Consider the following 19898-nt stretch of genomic DNA (forward strand, 5'->3'; position numbering starts at 1 on the left):
TGGGAGACTATTAATGACTGCTTCTATTTCTTTAGGGGATATAGGACTATTTAGGTCATTAATCTGATCCTGATTTAACTTTGGTACCTGGTATCTGTCTAGAAATTTGTCCGTTTCGTCCAGGTTTTCCAGTTTTGTTGAGTATAGCCTTTTGTAGAAGGATCTGATGATGTTTTGGATTTCCTCAGGATCTGTTGTTATGTCTTCCTTTTCATTTCTGATTTTGCTAATTAGGATGCTGTCCCTGTGCCCTCTAGTGAGTCTGGCTAAGGTTTTATCTATCTTGTTGGTGGAAACGGCATCCTTTAAAGGGTAAATATTTATTGCATATACACTTAAGTAATTTTGGAAGTTTTAACTCTGAAGATCATTTAAATATCTTATTCTAATATACATAAATATATTTCTGAAGTTTTATAGAACTGAAGATCCTGAAAGAATTATGCCTTACTTTAATGAAAATCCTTAAGCTCAAAATATATTAAAAATTGGAATGACTGAATGTTATTTATTTTTAATATAATTTTTCTCTACTGCTGTAAGGTACCTATATATACATTACTTAAACTATTTTAGTATATTCACATTTGTGGGATGGAATATTTTATTATTCTAATCCATTTACTCAATGATAATGATAATGATTAGTGTGTTTTCAGAGTCTCTTATTTGAAGTGTGTTTTTCCAATTTGTATCTCTTGGGCAGCTGTCATTTGTAAAATAATAGATTTCTATGATATGATACCTTAAACTACCCATGTGAGCTACTACTCAATGTTTCCTCAGCGTGTTTAAAAATTCACAACCCTTTCTACTTCGAAACTTTCAAAGACCTCCCACATCTGCCACACATGAATTAATCCTTCCTGTTCTATGCTTATATGGACATTCTTCATTTGTTTGTACAAGCATTAAAATTCTTATCAATGCCCTGAAAAAAATGAAATAAACATTTACCTTGGTTACTAATAAATCAAAGATGAGTTGGGTAATAGTCCATTAAAGGGTAGTGGTAGATTCAATGAGAAATCATAATAGTGAGACTGAAATGGATGTTGACTCGGTACTATCCAGTGCAGTACAGAGAGAATACCTAGTTTTGGTAGAGTCAGGTTAGATGTCAGATTGTGATTGGAGAGTGAATATATAGTTGCAGTGTGTATGGTGTAGCTGAGTGAGAAATAGGTTCAGAGAAGGAAATTGCTTCTTTTCATGAGAAATGAATGTGGTCAGCTATCAAGTTTCTATAGATATGTAGAACTTTTAATAGTGGGTTAAAATTTTAATACAAGTTTTCAATAGTGAATTTTTATTCCTCACATTGAGCCTCAATTTCTAGGTAATCAAATGGAGATTTTTGTCAGTAATTTTCAGAGCTTGCAACTTCATTTAAAATGGGTATATAGAGTTTCATCAGGTACATATATATGTACATTTAATCAGTCTCTGGTATAATTATATCTGAGATAGATTATATATGAAACCTATATGTACAATATTAAACAATTTTTGCCCTGAGTATATAAGCACTTGGCATAGGTATCTTGTAGTGATATCAGTCTTTTCCTACTTGTAAGTATAAATACACTTTTTGTGATTGGTTGGTTTTGTTTTCTGAGACGGGGTCTCATATAACTTGGGTTACTATAAAGCAAGAACAGCCTTGAATTCCTGACCCTCTTGCCTGTATCTCCGGAATGCTGGAATTGCAGTAACCCACCACTACCAACACTTGAGGGTTTTATTGTGAATATACCTTTATAAATAGATCTTGCCTCTGAATGCCCAATGTAATTATTCTTCATAATGAAAATTCTATTCTGTTCCTAGTTGAGAAAGTGAAATTTTAAATAGTAGGTTTGGGTATATAGAGATACTGTGCTTCAGAAGCTAACTATTTAGAGTTTGTACAGTAAGAGGTTATGGTATCTGTTCAGTTCCTTAAAAATTACAAGTCAGGATAGGAAAGATGACTGTTTGGGCTTCACCTAAACAAGTGTGTTAGGGTTTGGAAGAGCAGGTCTTTGTAGAATTATGATCTTGAAGGGACACTGGCAACCCTCAAGGACGCGCTACTATTCAATGATTGCTGTATTCTGATAGTAAGACTTTTGCAGTCATTTATCAGTCTTGTAGATGTAAATAGTATTTTACTGTTTTTTTTGTTTTTTAAGCTTGTGGGGTTTTTGGTTTTTTTTTTTTTGTGACAGGGTTTCTCTTAATATTTAACTTTGGCTTTTCAAGAGAACTTACTGTGTAACCCAGTAAACTCTCAGAGATGTGTCTGTTTCTGCCTCCTGAGTTCTGTGATTAAATGTTTACACTGCCACTCTCAGTCCCATGATTATTTGAAATTAAAAAAATAAATAGGTAAACCAGTGGTGGTGGTGGTGGTGGTGGTGGTCGTCGTCGTCGTCGTCGTCGTGTATGCCATTAAAGCCCAGCGCTCAGGAGACAGAGGTATGCAGATCTCTGAGTTTGAAGCCAGCCTGGTCTATACAGTGAGTTCTAGGACAGCCAGGGCTACACAGAGAAACCCTGTTTAAAAATAAAGCAAAGCAAAACAGCCCCACAAAAATAAATAAATGATGTTTTAGTTAGAATTTCACTGCTGTGAAAGATTCCATGACCAAGGCAATTTTTAGAAAGGACAACATTTAATTGGGACTGGCTTACAGGTTCAGAGGGTCAGTCCATTATCATTAGGGTGGGAGTGGGGAGCAGGCATGGTGCAGGAGGAGCTGAGAGTTCTCCATTTTCATCTGAAAGCTACTAGGAGAAGACTGACTCCCATGTGGTTAGGAAGAGGGTCTCATTGCCCATGCCCAAGTGCCACACATTCAGCAAGGGCACCCCAACTCCAACAAGGCCACACCTCCTAAGAGTACCACTCCCTAGGCCAAGCATATTCAAACCACCACAAACAATAAAATATATTTTGTAAATTAGTTTCTGTTAATGCCTTGCACCCATTACTCACTTTTTCCTATGTTTTTCTTGAGAGGCTTGTTTTTTTTGCTAATTTAAACTTTGTCTTTCTTCTTTCATTGTGTAACACAGGGCTCAAACTTCATGCCTCAAACTATGTAGATAACTCCCTAAGTCATTTATTGAATAATCCATATTTATTATTTTCTGTGTGTAAGTGTACATGTATTGCTGGATGTTGAATCCTAGGTTTTGAGTTCTAGCAAGTACTTTGCTTCTTAGCTATATCTGTAGCCACATTTAAGTTCAATTTCTCCTATGTGTGAAAATGATGTGCCTGTCTCTGCCTCCTGAGTCCTGGTATTAACGGTGTGAGCACCACCCAGCACATAACTAAAACTAATCTTGAAACTCTGTTCCCTGAACTATTCTTTGTTTTTTCCTTTAAAGAGTTATTATATATAAGTACACTGCAGTTGTCTTCAGACACACCAGAAGAGGGCATCAGATCTCATTATAGATAGTGGTTGCTAGGATTTGAACTCAGGACCTCTGGAAGAGCAGTCAGTGCTCTTGACCACAGAGTCATCTTTCCAGCCCCCTCTCTGTACTACTCTTGAAACCCTGCCTTGATCTCCTAAGTGCATAACCACTCCTGCCTGTGGGTTTAGTGCTCACTGGTTTGTTTTTTTTTTTTAAACTTTGATATAGAAATGTGTAGTTTAATTTGTAAATGTATGATAACACTTTTGCTTTCTTATTCTAATTTAATTGCATTGTAATCTGAATTGATGTTAGTTTGATGTTTGTTTGGACTTATGTCCTATGTGTTTAATTTTTTTAATGCATCCTCTCTTCATAAGTATATATTCCATAATTGTTAAATTTTAGCTTGACAAATTTTATTTATTTTAGAAAAGAAAAGAGTTTACTAAGAACATATTTTTTTATTTGTTCTGAGATATGGTTTTGCTATGCAACTCTGGCTGGCCTGGAACTCATTATGCAAACCCAGGCTAGCCTTGAACTCAGTAGTGATCTCTTCCTGCTTCTGGTTACCAAAGACTGTGATTAGTAGGGTACCTCACCTAGTCCAAGAGAAGGTTTTAATATCGATACAAGTATGAGATTCTTGTCTTTCAGATTCAGCTCTTAGTCTTCAGTATTTTTTGTTGTTAGGATGACCCCTAACCCTTGGTGCTGAACATGGAATTTAGGACTTGATATGTGTTAAACCACTTCTCCCACAAAGCTATAATTCCCAGCCCTTTCTTTTTATATTTTGAAGAAGGAACTATCAGAGATTCCCAGTCTAACCTGCAGCTTGTGATCTTATCTCAGCGTCCCAAGTAGCTGAGGTTATAGGCCTGTGCCACCAGATCTGGCTTTCTGTGTATATTTGTGTGGACATGTCTGATGCTCATGGAGGCCAGAAAAAAAGTGCATTGGAACCCCCAAGAACTGGCTGTGAACCTCCATTTGTGAGTACTAGGAACCAAACCCTGGTCCTCTGCAAAAGAAGCAAGTACCCTTACTGGGCAATGGTGGTGCACGCCTTTGATCCCAGCACGCTGGAGGCAGAGGCAGGTGGATCTCTTGAGTTCAAGGACCCCTTGGTCTACAGAGTGAGCTCCAGGACAACTAGAGTTACACAGAGAAACCCTGACTTGAAAAACAAACAAACAAACAAAAGCAAGTGCTCTTAACTGTTGAACCATCTCTCCTGCTCCTGCTTTGTAAATCTTTTGGGGGAATGTTTCTGTTTTTTGTAATTTCTGGTATTTTGTATGTTACTTTCTCCACATAGTTAAAAGGTCCTTATACTGTTTATCTTTCAGGTCATCTCTTGACAGGTAAAATTATGTAACATGAATGATACTTATTAAATAACTATAAGATTAAATTCTGGCAGCATATTTCATTGAACATTATCTTGAATTTTCATAGGCAGTTATTTCAAAGCCTGCTTTATACCCAGTGTCCAGCATACTGCCTTGCAAATAATGCCTTTTGCGCTAATGAGAAATAAGTCTCTATATTTAACATCAAGTTATTTTTCACAGATAATTATAATTATTTCAAAAACATTCTCAGTATATTATAAATAATTTCTCACTTGATTGTAATCTTTAGCAGTTAGTTTTGGTGGTTTTAATGTTATTTTGTTTTGCCATAGTGAAGAGTTTTAATCTAATCTGTAGTAGTGTGTCTCTTTACAAGTAGTAGTAATAATAAGGTATATGTAACTTCTGTCTTCCCAAACTACAGGTTCTTGTTAAACCTTTAGGAGACCGAGGATACCTTTTTCTTCTTTCTCCTTCCCAGATGGTTTCTCCATATGGTAAGTAGTCTGGCTTTAATTTTTACAGTTTAAAAAAAAAAGTTAAAATATTTTGATGATGAATTTGGCTTTTTACCCCCTTTTTTAGAACATCAGACTGTCAAGTCACGAATCCTACATGCTTTATTTCTGTTTCAAGAACCTAGATGCCTAATTATCAGTAAGTTGTTTCTTAATGTCGAAGTATGCTTGCTGGTAGAAAGTTATTGAAATCTTTTCAGTAAGGCTACATTCTATCTCTTCTACAACTTACTTTTGGAAATATTGGGATTATTTTTGTGGAATCAGTAATATAAAACATGACTTTGATATGTTCCCTCTCTCCTTTTTTTTGTATGCTGTTTCCTGGTTTCGAAGTTTTATTCTTTTATTTATTTATTTGGTTTTTCGAGGTAGGGTTTCTGTGTGCAGCCCTGGCTGTCCTGGAACTCACTCTGTAGACCAGGCTGGCCTCGAACTCAGAAATCCGCCTGCCTCTGCCTCCCGAGTGCTGGAATTAAAGGCGTGCACCACCACACCCAGCTCCGAAGTTTTATTCTTAATGGTGACAATTTGTTTTGGTTTGGCTTTTTTGAGTGCTTTAATTAGTGATGTTTGATTATAAATGTTTCTGTACTGAAGCTCATTAAGAGTTTTATGTGGCACAATTTTCTTTTATTCATTTGTGCATTCAAGTCTTAGTGATTTTAAAGTATCGTATACGATATTAAGCATGAGGCCTTTCAGAGTTAACTAGAATTTGGGATATTTATGTTAGAGAAGATTTTGCTGTTTCTCTTCTAACAGTAAACCTGTTACACCTGGAGCAGGTACAACTGCAGCTACTCAGTGCATGGATATGTGCTTATGGGGAAATGTGTTTAAAGTTAAAGAAAAGAATGACTTTATTATTAGCAAACTGATCCTGCTTAGAATTTCACTTCTTGCTTTCTCCCCCCACTGCTCGCAATTTACTTGCCACCATCTGTGTTAAATGCGGGTGAAAGAAGGGAGGAGGATTAGTGAGTGGCTTTCTCTCTGTTCAAACCGTCTTCTCCCCTGCACTTGTTTTGGTTCCTGGCCTGTTTTAAGCAGAAGCATATTACTCATCCGTTGCTGTGCTGTATGTATATCAGAGGCAGGCGCTCACTGGCTCAGCATTAAAGTTCAGATGTTGTTATACTTCAGTAATACACATATTTGTGTTTTATTAGTTTCCTTATTGCTAATATAGTTTATTCTTTTGTTTTTTTGTTTTGCAGCACAAAAAGGTATGATGAATACAACACCACTGGAGAGGCCTGAGAACTTACCAGATATATTAAAAATAACTCAGTTTTTACAGTTTTCTCTGATTCAATGTAGAAAAGAATTCAAAACTATAAACACTATAAATTTTCATTCTGTTGTTGAAAAGTATGTAAGTGAATTTTTTAAGCGAGGTTTTGGTTCGGGTAAGCGAGAGTTTTTTATGTTTTCATATGATTCACGATTAGATGATAGAAAATTCCTATACTCAGCACCAAGAAATAAATCCCATATTGATGACTGCTTACATACCTACATTTACCAGCCAGAAATGTATCAGTTACCTATTTTTAAATTAAAAGAGTTATTTGAGGAAAATTGGAGACGTCAGCAGTTTAGTCCACTGTCAGATTATGAAGGTCAAGAAGAAGAACTGAATGGTTCAAAAATGAAATTTGGAAAACGGAATAATTCAAGGGATGAAACTACTGAACCTGAACAGCAGAAATCTTCTCATTCTTTGGATTATGATAAAGATAGAGTCAAAGAATTGATTAATTTAATTCAGTGTACAAAAAAAAATGTGGGTGGAGATCCAGATCCAGAAGATACAAAAAGCAAAAATGTCTTGAAGAGGAAGCTTGAAGATCTACCTGAAAATATGAGAAAGTTTGCCAAAACAAGTAATTCAACTGAAAGTTGCCATCTATATGAAGGTAAAATAATACCCTACTTTTATTAAAAAAGCCAAAACTTATGACCTTAGTTCTGTTCTTCCCATCTTAGAGATAGAGATATTCAGATGACTAAGCCTAAGAGCCAAAACCAGAATTGTCCAGGGTATTTGGTTAGGTTCAGGTTTTATGGTCCCCCCTCCCCCGCATCCCCCCTCCCGTATATTTTAATTTGCTGCAGGGTTTCACACCAGAGCTCTGACTGGCCTGGGTTCTCACTTTTCCTTCCTCAGCTTCCCAGAGTGCACAATGAAAAGATGTGGTTGGTTGACTTTTGAAGTTTTTACAGTTTATTAATCCTTAGAAATAGTACATTGTCACAGCAGGGAAGTCATTGCAGTGGCTTTATACTTTCTCCTGGTATCCACTCCAGCTTACTTTTTTGCTAGTATTAGCATTAACCTTTGCAGTTTGCCAACTTTCCATTTTCTTTCTAGTCATCTTCCTTTGGCTCTCTGCTTGTGGTCCTTTTCTTTTACAACAAGTTATGCTCTTCAAGTATATGTTAGGCCTCAATTTTTCTTTGTACAAGCCAAGAAAATGTAAACCACCCTCAATTTAGTTAGTTGCCTTGCCACCACCAAAATGGGTTCTGAATCCAAATACAAGGCTCTGGTTTGGCTTTGTATATTTCATGTTTTCCGAATTTCTTCTATTGCCTTCCCAGAGTGACAGACTTTAATAGTCATTTATTTCTTTTGATGAAGTGTTTGGTTGGTCATAAACTTCTGGTTTAGTTATTTACTATGTGGTCTGTGATGATGACAAAGCCTCAAGCAGCTCAAGAATAAAAGTGATGTCTCCTGTTTTTATAAAGAAAATTATGATAAAATACAATCATGGCCATTCATTTCTGTATATATACCTACTTTCATACTGAGATGGCAGAATTGCAGCAAAGATTGTGCATGGTCCATGATATTTAAAATATTTACAGTCTGATCTTACATAGAAAAACATTTACTCTGGTATGCCATATTTCTGAATTGCTTAGTTTGGACTAATAGATAGTGTACTCATCACTTTTAATCAGAGCTTGAAGTTAGCTCCTATACTTTAAATTTTGTTTATGCAGTGAGAGATGTTTGTTTGATTATTTTAGGCTATTGCTTAATGAATGGACCCTTATAAATTAAAATTAAATTTCTTCTATTCAGGCATATAATTCCTGTTGTTGCTTTGTTGTGTACTTTTCAGTTGATAGAAATGAGAGTTTTTTGTCATAGTGTATTTAAGTATTCCAAGTAAGTTAAATATTTATATAGTGTTTTAACAATTTTATACTGACTAGTTTAGAAGCATGAAATTCGAGTTTGAAGTTTTGTGTTCAGGAATCTTTGCTGTGGTAATTCACATTCTTCCATTGTTTATTGAACGGTTTTACTTGTCTGCTTTTCTAATGCGTTTGTCTCATACTAGGTTGGACAGATTAATGTCCTTGTTTTATTATTTACTTTTATGCTCTGATTGAACCAAAAGCCTTGCTCATGCTAGATAAGCGCTCATCAAATCGCTTCTCTTTTTTGAAGCAATTTCCACTAAGTTACCCAGATCGACTTTTAACTCATTCCTTAGTCCAACTTCTTGTCCTCTTGCCTTGGCTTCCCAAGTATTTGGGACAGGTGTATGTCACCAGACCTGGAACCTTTATTGTTAATTCTGAATTATCTATGTGGTAGTCATTAAAGTACATTTTACCAGCTGTACAACTATATTAGAACATAAAGAAAGGAGTGCTTAACCATTACAGAAAGTTCTGTCTGACTGTGCTGCTGTCCTATGTAACTTTCAAGGCTTTTTAAAATTCTGATTTAGGTCTTTTTACTTTCAGTGTCTGTCTTAGCTCTTTTGTGACCTTCCTGGTTTTTAGATTTCCTTAATCATTTCAGAATCCTCTCTGTTTTAACTTAAGATAAATTTCATTTTCAGTATTTGGCTTTTCAAGACTGTTTCAGACTAATAAGGGTCTGGCCATGATTGTTGCTCTTCCATGTTCTTCAGATTTTCAGAAACAGTTACAGTAAAGGACATAAATACATTTAGTTCCTACCCATAAATGTCTTACAAGTGACTTTTAAGTTACATTTGATTTTTATAATATATTACATTTTATCATCCTGTCATAGATTGAGTATACTGGCTTTTAAAATAGAAGAGAACTTTTCTTTGTTTTCCTCAGAATCTCCACAGTCCATTGGCTTACTTGGACATGATCCTAACTTGAGACTGCAGCAGGAAGATTCCGGGAACACTGGAGACATCCACAAGCTTTATAATTGGCTCTCGGAAGCACTAGCAAATGCACGACACTCAGATGGATTCCTGACCGAGACAGTCAACAAGGCTTTAGGATTGAGTAGCAGTGGTGCCTATGAAGAGCTGAAGCAAAAATGTGATTATGAGTTGAACTCTACTTTAGATAAAAAAGAATCTGAGCAGCCTGCTTGTACAAAAATTGAGAATGTGCATTTTAAGGATGCTCAGAGCCCATTGCTGGAAGTCGATGCAGCGTCTGTAAAGTATCCTCCTCTTCTGTCTAGCAGTGAGGTAGGCATTAGCCATGAGCTACATTTTAAAGTGTAAACAGCCTACTAGCTACTGTGTGTGTCCTCAAGAGGGTTTAGGTGTACTTCAGGGAGTGGATTTTCCTTCCCCAAAGAACAAAGGCATACTCCTAAGTAGAAGTGTTTGTCCGGAGGGTGATTCTAAGCTACTCTTGTTGAAAAAAGGGTAAATACTGAATTGTTTCCTATATGCTTGTGTGCTTTATATAATCTAAAGTTTAACTATTATGCTAAAACTAGGACTAGATTGTCAGATTAGCATAGCAGGAGTTAATTTCATACTGTTTTGTAAAGAAACAAGTCCTAGAGACCCTGGCTGTTTGATGTTTTAACAGAATCAAGATGAGTTAGATGAAGCAACTGAACTTTGCTACGTAGTTTCCTAAATTAGGTGTTCTGTATTGTGCAAATACAAATGAACAGATAGCCTTTGGGATTATCTTTGAGGTAATTCTTAGTTTTGCTTACTAAGGAATTGGGTTTGTTGTGTATGGTTTGTGCTTGGTAGACAAATCATTTCCTGCATTAGTCTTTCTTAAACGAGTAGCTGAATCATTGAGGAATAATACAAGATGTACTATATCCTTAAGAGTTCATAGCTAACTTATTCTTGTGCCTTTGAAAAAAAGTTATGTATGCATATCTCAGCTTTTCTGTATGTAGTTTGTGGATATTCTAAGGAGAAGCTGGTGGTAGGAGGTTTATGTGGTAGGCATTGAAATGTTAAGTTGTACTGTTAGTATTTCTCAGTGTGGTTAATGAGAGTGTGGGCCAAGCATTGCCTGTTTCCTGTTTGTGTAACTATAGTGTTTATTCCTACTTATTTAAGTACTGTCTGTTGGAATTTTCAAATTACAATAAGAAAGATATTGCATATAAGAGTTTACCAGTTAACTGCTTTAAATCAACACCAGTTTTACATGTGTGTATTACTTTAAAGACTTATTTATTTATTTTATTCATATGAGTGTTGTGCCTACATGTCAGTATATGTACCACATCCCCCCCTGGTGCCCTCTGAGAGCAGTAGAACTGTCAGATCCTTTGGAATAACTAGAATTAAGATGTTGTGAGCTGCCGTGTGGGTGCTGGGAATTGAACCCTTGTCTTCTGTGAGAAGTCCTTTATTGCTAAACCCTCTCTCTAGCTCTAAAATATCTTTTTATAGCCTTTTTTTTGTTTTTTTTTTTACTGTATTTTAATTTTGTGTATATGTGTGACATTCAGAGGATAACTTGAAATTTCATGTTTTTTTTTTCATTGTGTGGGTCCTGAAGAAAGCTCCTTCAGGTCATCAGGCTTGGTGGCAAGTGCTGTTATCCACGAAGCCATCTTGCCAGTCTCAGATAACCTTTAAGGATAATATATATTGTTTATTTTGTTCATTTATTGGGAGGAAGTGTGTGTTTGTTTATGACAGGGTTTTACTCTGAACCTGTGGCTGGTCTGTAACTCATTATATGGTTGGCCTCATACTTTTTGATTATCCTGCTTTGCCTTTTGATCCTGATTATAGGCAAACACTACTTAATTTCTGGCCTTGACCAAATATATTTTAATGTGAAGCTAGAGTATTACAACCTTACCATGTTGCTTTTACTCATTTGTAATGTGTAGTCTGAAGTTTGAACATCTGCTGTGAAGAAGTAGTATGGTCTCAACATTAAAATTAAAAGGAGAACTATTAAATGTATGTACTTTTATTTCTAGGATCCGAATTTAATTAATGTCAATAATTTTGAAGGGTGCAGTCTCTGTCCCACGGTTTCTATTGAGCATGGATTCCTTAGACAACATTCTAAGTCAAATGATGATGAAGAGGCAGAAATACATTGGAAATTGATCCCGATTACAGGTAAGGAGCGGTAACTCATTCGGTGATAGGTTTGCTTCCTTTTACTCAGGGACCAGTTTCTCTTCAAGGAGACTTTCATCTTTTCTAGATTCCAGTCTTGCGTCATAAGGTACCTGTCTTACTTGGCTCTGCCATGAGGCTTTATTTTGAACAATATATTGCGTATCACTGTTTTTCATTGACATCACCAAGTATCTGCAAAGGGGTCTATTAACATAGGGATTATTTAGGGCATAGTTACTCTTGTGGACTTGAGCGGGCATATTATCAATTGAAAACTGTTGACAGCAACTTGGAGAAGTAGGTGTTGGAATGAAGTGATGCTGTTTGGGTAGCCATTACTTTTCAACTCACTAACCTAAATTTTACTTCAATAAGCTGTCTCTTATCTAGAATATGGTCATGTTGAGAGGCTCATCTGTGTGAAGGAAATTTGATTTCCTAGTGATTCATTCTGGAGCACAGCCTGAAAAGACCAAATGCAAATAACCAATGAAAGCTATTGAACCACTGGTGTTTGACAGTTGTTGAAAGATTGTCATTTGTAATATTTTTACTTGTCCATGCACACACACTACATGCTCTTAATATTCCAACTTCTTATTCATGTTTGCTAGTTCAATATATTTGGAATTGTTTTCTGGGCACATCTTTTCTATTCCTGTACCTTTATTTAGCTTTTGGAAAGAAACCGAAGGAAGAATGACTTGCTGAAAAGTAAATGGCTTGTGACCTACAATCTATGAGACCTATAGGGAGTCTGAGAAGAATTTCTAAAACTTGATGAGTTTCCGTGGGCTTCAGCACTTCATACCTTACTGGAGAAGGCAAGAGACCCTAGACCTGATGCTAGAGAGGGAATTGCTACTCTTTTATGAAATTGGAGGCATAGTGATACTTGAAAATCAAATAGAAAGTAGTTTGTAGGTGGTGGTTATCTTAACCTTTCTTCATTTAAACACCTTCATAATTGTTGTTGAGTTGTTTAAAGAAGGAATATAGCTGTTGATCTTCGACATCACCTGAGTGGAAAGGGAAATAACTTCCCATTTCCAAATGACCTATCAAAAATGTTTAGGCAAAAAAGGGAATATTCCTTTGTTAGCATTTGTGGTTGTCTGAAAGGTGCCTAATGGGCGTCACTGGTATCTGAAGAGAGACTACAAATCTAATGGATGCTTTCCTCAGGAGGGAATGCAGGAAGCCCAGAAGACCAGCATGGGAAACATGGTGAGAAACAAACACCAGGTGAGAAGGCCCACTTTGCTTTTCTTCCCAATGTGCCCTTCTTCGGAATTGCTAGTTGCATTCTGGTTCTTCAAGTAGGGCATGGATTGACTTTGTGCTCCATACAGAGAAATCTAGGCAAGATTTCTTAACTATTATTTTTAAATTATTCACTTAATTGTATCAGATGTTTTTGTTACACACATAATCTGTGTTCTTGTCTATGTGATCAGGTGACTTAGGAAAATGAAAATGTTTTTCTTAATGTGTTTCTTCAGATAGTCTATAAGAACCAATCTTTATTTTAAATAACAGAATGTAAAAGCCATTTCTTTTCCTTTTTATACTCTGTTGATAATCTTGAAAATGTATTGGCCTACTTTGTAAGTGTAAAGCCTAACTCCTACAGCTGGTTTATGAGATTGAATACTATTCCCAGAGGCAAAAAGAATCCTGAGTAGCTGCTTGCAGTGGCTACAAAGATGATAGTCTCCCTTGCTTGACTGAACTCAGCTCTACTTCAGTGTGTGTGTGTGTGGCATTTTCTTGACTGAGATTGATAGTGATCTATTTACATGTTTCCATTTGCTTTACTACCTTACTTGTGAAGAGATCCTATGGGCCTTTTGTATTTTAATTTAGGAAGAAAGTTACATGATGTCTTGTTGTAAGACGTTTTAGAGAAGTTTGAGGTTTTTTTAAATTTATAAGTAAAGCTTTCTTTATAAACTAACTCTTCTCATAATTTTCTTCAAGAAGATCTTTATCTCTTTGGAAAGATGACTTATTTTTGAAAATACATGATGTAATAAGTACACAAATGCTCAGTAATGCTCATATAGGTATAAACTGTGTGACTGCTACCCAAGACAAGATGTACAACAGTCCCAGGACCCTTCTGTATTTTCTTCTATATTTTCTTGGGTCATGATATCTCCATTCACAATTGATGGACACTAATCTCACTTTCTTTACCATATTTTAATTTTTTGTCTTGATAAGTTGAATCCACTCATGCCTGTTTGGCTCTTTCATTCAACTTTATGTCAAGGTTTCATCTATGCTGTGTATTGCCAGTAATTCTTTGTAGAAGAAACAGTTACCTTGTTTGAACTTCATAATGTTCTTTAGACATTCGCGTTTCTTTTCCTTGGGACACTGTATTTATATTTTGTATGAAAGTTAGATCTAAGGGATATTGCCGTATGAGAAATAATGCATTCTCTTCACATGTTAAAAGTCACATGACTGGTACTTTGTCAACAATCAGTAAAATAACAGGCATTATAGACATTGACATCTGTTAAATCATTTATTGATGAAGATGTGCTTTTAATTGATAAAGATGAGCTTTTAAAAACATGTTCTTAAAATCATTTGGAGTAATTTATACAAAATAAAATTGAATGATGTTTATTCATAATTTAAAGAAATTTATTTTGCTTTATTTATTTAATAACGTGACTTGTGGGTGTGTATTGGGTATGAGGAGTACATTTGACTATGTAGATGTGAATACATATATATGGAGGCCAGAGGAAAACTTTGGTTTCTTTATTGCTTTAAGACAGGGTCTTCACTGAACCAGAAGCTTGCCCTTTAAGTTAGTCTGGTTTTCCAGTAAGTCCTTGAGGTTCCCTCTTTCAACCCCACAATGTAACAGGCATGTGCATCCATACCTAGCCTTTAACATTTTTTCCTGGAGATTTGAACTGTGGTCCTAATGTTTGCATAATAGGTGCCTTTCCCCACTGATTATCCCTCTAAAATTGTTAAAATAAAGTTATTATTATCATTGTTACTACTTTTATTGAAACCCTGTATGAGGTAGGGTTTCCCAGTGTAACCTGTCTTTGAACTAGGTGTGTAGATTAGGCTGGCCTTGATTTGCCTGCCTCTGCCTTCCAAGTGCTAAGATTAAAGATGTGTGCTCCATTCCTGGCTTGCCCCTAGAAATTCTTAATATGGAAAAATTTACATAGGTGTTTAAGTTACATTTAATTTTTTTTTTTAAAAAAGATGCTTAAAATTCATATCTTGATGATGCCCCACCCCCACCCCCACCCCCAGTGGTATGGTGGCTTAAGCCTAGCTCTTATTTCAAACATACGTTAAAGACAAGTATATTGTCATGAAATAAATGTATTGAAAACTATGTATATTTTTAAAACTTTTATTATTTTAATCAAAATAGTTGCTCTCAGTTTATCTAGTACTCAGGAGGCTGGGGCAGGAAGATTTATGAGTTCAAAGCTACCCTGACCCCACCTCATAAAAACAAAAGGGAATTGGGAGTGGGTGTTAAAATACAACAACAACAAAAAGAAGTATGTTTACTTTGCACTCAATAGGTCAATCATTGGTTACCAACTTCTTATATATCTGTCTATACATTTTATATGCATTTTAAACTACATTTTTAATGTTGTAAGTTAAAGTGTAGAACATTCAGTATTTCTCAGTCTTAAAGAACTTGAGCTTTATATTTCATATAGTTTTAATTGTTGACATATTGGGTATTTTACTTTCTTGTTTAGACATTTGTACCTGCTGTTTTTGCTCTGTAAGTGTTTTTGCAGTAACTGAATGTAGTGGTAATGACACTGAAAAAAGTGCAAGTATGGGGATAATAAAAATAGAATTTTTTTTGTAGAAAGAATGCACAGCTACATCTGAGCATAAACTTGGATTGTAAATTCACTGTAGGCACTATAGGTTTGAAAACTTATAAATGTACTTTCTGGTTTAAAGTCACCATTTTCTGTATTACAGTAGTGATATATTAGGAAATCATGTTAGCTAAGACTTAAGGAAATTGTTTTTCATTTTTCAATCTTATAATTGTGTTGATAAATTTTTAGGCAAAGATCTTGACTTATTTCTAAAACTATAGTACTATGAATTAATGTTAAATATAGTTTCCTCTTATATTTAAAAAGACTTGGGGTGCTTGTTTTGAAAAGTAGTGTTAAAAACTTAATCATATTTAAATTTAAGGTTTGTGGAGAAAACAACAGTATGATCTCATCAGAAGTTGTAGTCTCATTACTGTTGGGTAAACAAAGACTTTGTAATCTAAAATTCCTCGTAGCTGTACTGTTTCTTTATTTACAAATTAAATGACAATACTTGAGGGCATTATCAAAGGTACTACTCAATGCAGCTGTGAAATATGGTCAATTCCTTTTTTGTTGAGCCTTTCTTTCCTGACAGAATGAGTCTGATCTGTTAGCCAACCTACACGTGAGGGCCAGCCTAAAAATAGGTAGTTAATTTTCTAAGATGTTAAATGCTGCAATATTTCTGTTGGGCTTTCTTCCAGTTGCCGTAGACTCATTCGTACACTGACATGGCACTATCTTGATTGGCTGTGCAATAATACAGCAGCATAATAATTTGCTAACATCAGGTGGATAGAATGCTAGGAAAGCAAAAGTAGACGTGACTTAACATTTGTTTATGCCAGTCAGTCGCGGGTGGGTTTTTGTTTTTGTTTTTGTTGTTTTTAAACTTTTTTTTTTTTTTTTGGTTATTTGAGACAGGGTTTCTCTGTGTAGCCCTGGCTGTCCTGGAACTCACTTTGTAGACCAGGCTGGCCTCGAACTCAGAAATCAACCTGCTTCTGCCTTTAAATAAACCCTTTTTAAAAGAGGCACTTTAGAACACTTGGAAGAACCTTTCAGTGCTGTTACTGAAATCCAAAGTGTAGCCTATAAGTAGAGCAGATAGGACATAGGGTTTACACAGTTTTTTGAGGTTTTAAATTTACTTTGCAGTGGATATTTTTAAATATATACCTGAGCTGATGTGTTTTTAACTGAGTTTTTGTTCTTTTGTTTTTTAATGCTTGCTACTCATTTGGATTGTTCTTATAATAAACTCTTCTTGTATAGGAATGAAATCACCAGGAGAACAGCTGGTATGCCTGCCACCAGTGGAGGCCTTTCCTAATGATCCCCGGGTCATCAATAGAGAAAGAAGCTGTGATTACCAGTTCCCATCCTCTCCGTCTACAGACACTCTAAAAGGCATTACCGAGGAGGACACTGGAACAGCAGGTCAGGCGATGACAGTGGAAGAGCAGTGTGTGCCAGCAGCAGAGCTTCCTATAGTGAGTGAGATTACAGAAAATACAGTGTTAGGAGAGTTCCATCTCTTCTCTAGGAAGGTAGAAGAGATTTTGAAGGAGAAGAATGTTTCATATGTTAGTACAAATTCCACACCTATCTTTTCGGCACAAGAGAAGATGAATCGCCTTTCTGAGTTCATACATTCTAATTCTTCTAAAGCTGGTGTTGATGAATTTGTAGATGGTTTGCATGAAAAACTAAATACTGTTGTTATTAAAGCATCAGCTAAGGGTGTGAGCGCTAATCATTCTCATACTGCAACAGCATTGACTTCTCTGGGAAGGCGTGTTGTGTCAATTTCCTCAAGTGACTTCAGTGGTAAAGACCTTTTTGAGCCGCTCTGTTCTGAACATTTAAAAGATAACAACTCTAATGAACAGTATTCCTCTTCAGTGGAAGTAGAAATGAATCGGCCACACCACTGCAAAGAGTTAATGTTGACTTCTGATCACACTGTACCTGGTGATACAGTCCTGGAACCCACAGAAAAAGAAATAACAAAATCACCCAGTGATATAACCATTTCTGCACAACCAGCACTTTCAAATTTTATAAGCCAGTTAGAACCTGAAGTATTTAATAGTTTGGTTAAAATCATGAAAGACGTCCAGAAAAACACTGTGAAGTTTTACGTTCACGAAGAAGAGGAGAGTGTGCTTTGCAAAGAGATAAAGGTAACTACTGAGAAGGTAATCATACTGCTGTATTACTCAATGGCCCGGACTCTGCAAAACGGAAGTCTAAAGGTGGCCATAAGATATTTTCTGAATGTAGTAATTCATAATTGAATAATAGCAGTGCATTGAACTAAACATAGAACCTATGATCTCAATATTGTGGTATCAGACTCTTTTTGTTTGTTTGTTTAATTTTAAATTGTTTGGATATATAAGTATAAGGGCCTCCTGGGGCTGTAGCTAAGTAAGTTTGATTCCCCACTCTCATGGGGATAAGAAACCTCTGATCATACTGTAAATTTACTTTCATTTTAAAAAACATTTAAAAATTATTATTATTATTACTGCTATAGGGCACTATATGGTGCATGTATGGAAGTCCTGGGATAATTTGCGAGAATCAATTCTCATCCCTAAGTGGGCCCTGGGGAATAATTAACTCATGTAGTTAGGCTTGGTAGCAAGTACTTTTACCTGCGGAACCATCTTGCTAGCTTTTGATTTAGAGATTTAAGATAAGGCCATGTTTACTTGTTTTTTTATGAATGAGAAGGAAAATTACAGAGAGGTAATTAAGTTCTGGTGTTCATTTCATATCATCCCAGTGGAAACACCTGTCCAGAAAATGGCATAATGATATATTGAGTTGTCATTTCTTTTCCTTTTTTTTTTAAGGTTTATTTATTTTATGTTATGTGAGTATACTTTTGCTCTCTTCAGACACACCGGAAGAGGGCATCAGATCCCATTAAAGATGGTTGTGAGCCACCATGTGGTTGCTGGGAATTGAACTCATGACCACTGTGTCATGAGTTCAGTCAGTGTTCTTACCTGCTATGCCATCTCTCCTTCCCTATTTGTCATTTCTTGATATCTTGACCGTGTCAGAGTTTGGTTTTTTTTTTTTTTTGGTTTTTCGAGACAGGGTTTCTCTGTATAGCCCTGGCTGTCCTGGACCTCACTTTGTAGACCAGGCTGGCCTCGAACTCAGAAATCCCCCTGCCTCTGCCTCCCAATTGCTGGGATTAAAGACGTGCGCCACCACGCCCAGCGTAATTCTCCCTTTTTAAAGATGGATTGTTAAACACCCACATGACATCTATATTGAAGAGATAGGTACCATAATTCCTTATGGATGGAGTTTTGAATTATAGTGTATTATCATTATATACATAGAGTAAGAGATTATCGCATAAATCTTGTAAAAAAATTAGATTGGAACATTATTTTTTGTTCTTTTAAAGAGGGTTTCACCATGGCTATCCTAGAACTCGTATATAAACCAGGTTGGCCTCAATCTTAAAGAGATCTATTTGACCCTGCTTCAGAGGTGCTTCTAGCAGGGCACTTTCTTTTAGTCAGTATTCACTGGAAATTTTCTTGCAGAACTGTTAGGGTAAAAAATTATTAATAACAATTTAAATTTTAAATATTTCTTAAAACTGTTTTGTTACTATATCAGTTAAACAGTAGTATCCAGAATAAATTATGAAGTTTATTTTTTGTTTTTTGTCTCTTGTTTTTTTTGAGACAGGGTTTCTCTGTGTAGCCCTGGCTGTCCTGGAACTCACTCTGTAGACCAGGCTGGCCCAAACTCAGAAATCTGCGTGCCTCTGTCCCCAACTGCTGGGATTACAGGTGTGCACCACCACTGCCTGGCATAGTTTTTTTTTTTTTAAATGTAAAAAGATGACAGTTGCCAGCAGTCCTATCAGATATTTTACCTTTTTATTAATAAACTAAGGTAATATGAGATCTTCCTAAAAATTTCAGAGTTGAAGGCAAAAATCATTGTGGAAAAATGGTGCTTCATACTGGCTATACAAAAATGTGGTCTTGATGAGCAGTAAACCACTTGTCAAGCAGCCTGGGTTTTGATTATGCTATTTGACCAGCTCTGCTACAGTTGAGAAAATTGATCTCCTATGTCTGTGGAATGAAGACTGTCCCCTCCAGGATCATACAGTTTGCTTCAGGGCTAAGGGTTTCACCAGGAGGCAAAGTACAAGGGAACCCAAGGGCTTACTATCGAAGTCCTGTGAAAAGCTAGTAGTATATTACCAACATTGAGAGAAATGCTAGGTGGTTGAGGCTGCTGTGTTTGAAGATATAAATTTGGCAGAAGCCGGGCGTGGTGGCACATGCCTTTAATCCCAGCACTTGGGAGGCAGAGGCAGGTGGATTTCTGAGTTCGAGGCCAGCCTGGTCTACAGAG

The 19898-nt window shown here is 36.1% G+C and overlaps 1 protein-coding gene across 3 annotated transcripts in view; it reads left to right on the top strand.

Moving 5' to 3' along the window:
- The window catches only part of Tasor (transcription activation suppressor), a 53340-nt gene that overhangs the window by 26742 nt on the left and 6700 nt on the right, over positions 1 to 19898 (top strand). For 2 of the 3 annotated variants that reach the window (XM_021181460.2, XM_021181461.2), the window contains exons 12-18: positions 5197 to 5269; positions 5358 to 5429; positions 6511 to 7212; positions 9410 to 9777; positions 11505 to 11649; positions 12838 to 12897; positions 16770 to 17680. In XM_021181460.2, coding sequence (XP_021037119.1) covers positions 5197 to 5269; positions 5358 to 5429; positions 6511 to 7212; positions 9410 to 9777; positions 11505 to 11649; positions 12838 to 12897; positions 16770 to 17680 — 2331 coding nt within the window. The remainder of the gene's footprint in view (positions 1 to 5196; positions 5270 to 5357; positions 5430 to 6510; positions 7213 to 9409; positions 9778 to 11504; positions 11650 to 12837; positions 12898 to 16769; positions 17681 to 19898) is intronic. The other variant, XM_021181458.2, reaches the window with a different exon arrangement.

This window comes from Mus caroli, chromosome 14 (genome assembly GCF_900094665.2).
Source record: "Mus caroli chromosome 14, CAROLI_EIJ_v1.1, whole genome shotgun sequence".
NCBI classification, from domain to species: Eukaryota; Metazoa; Chordata; class Mammalia; order Rodentia; family Muridae; genus Mus; species Mus caroli.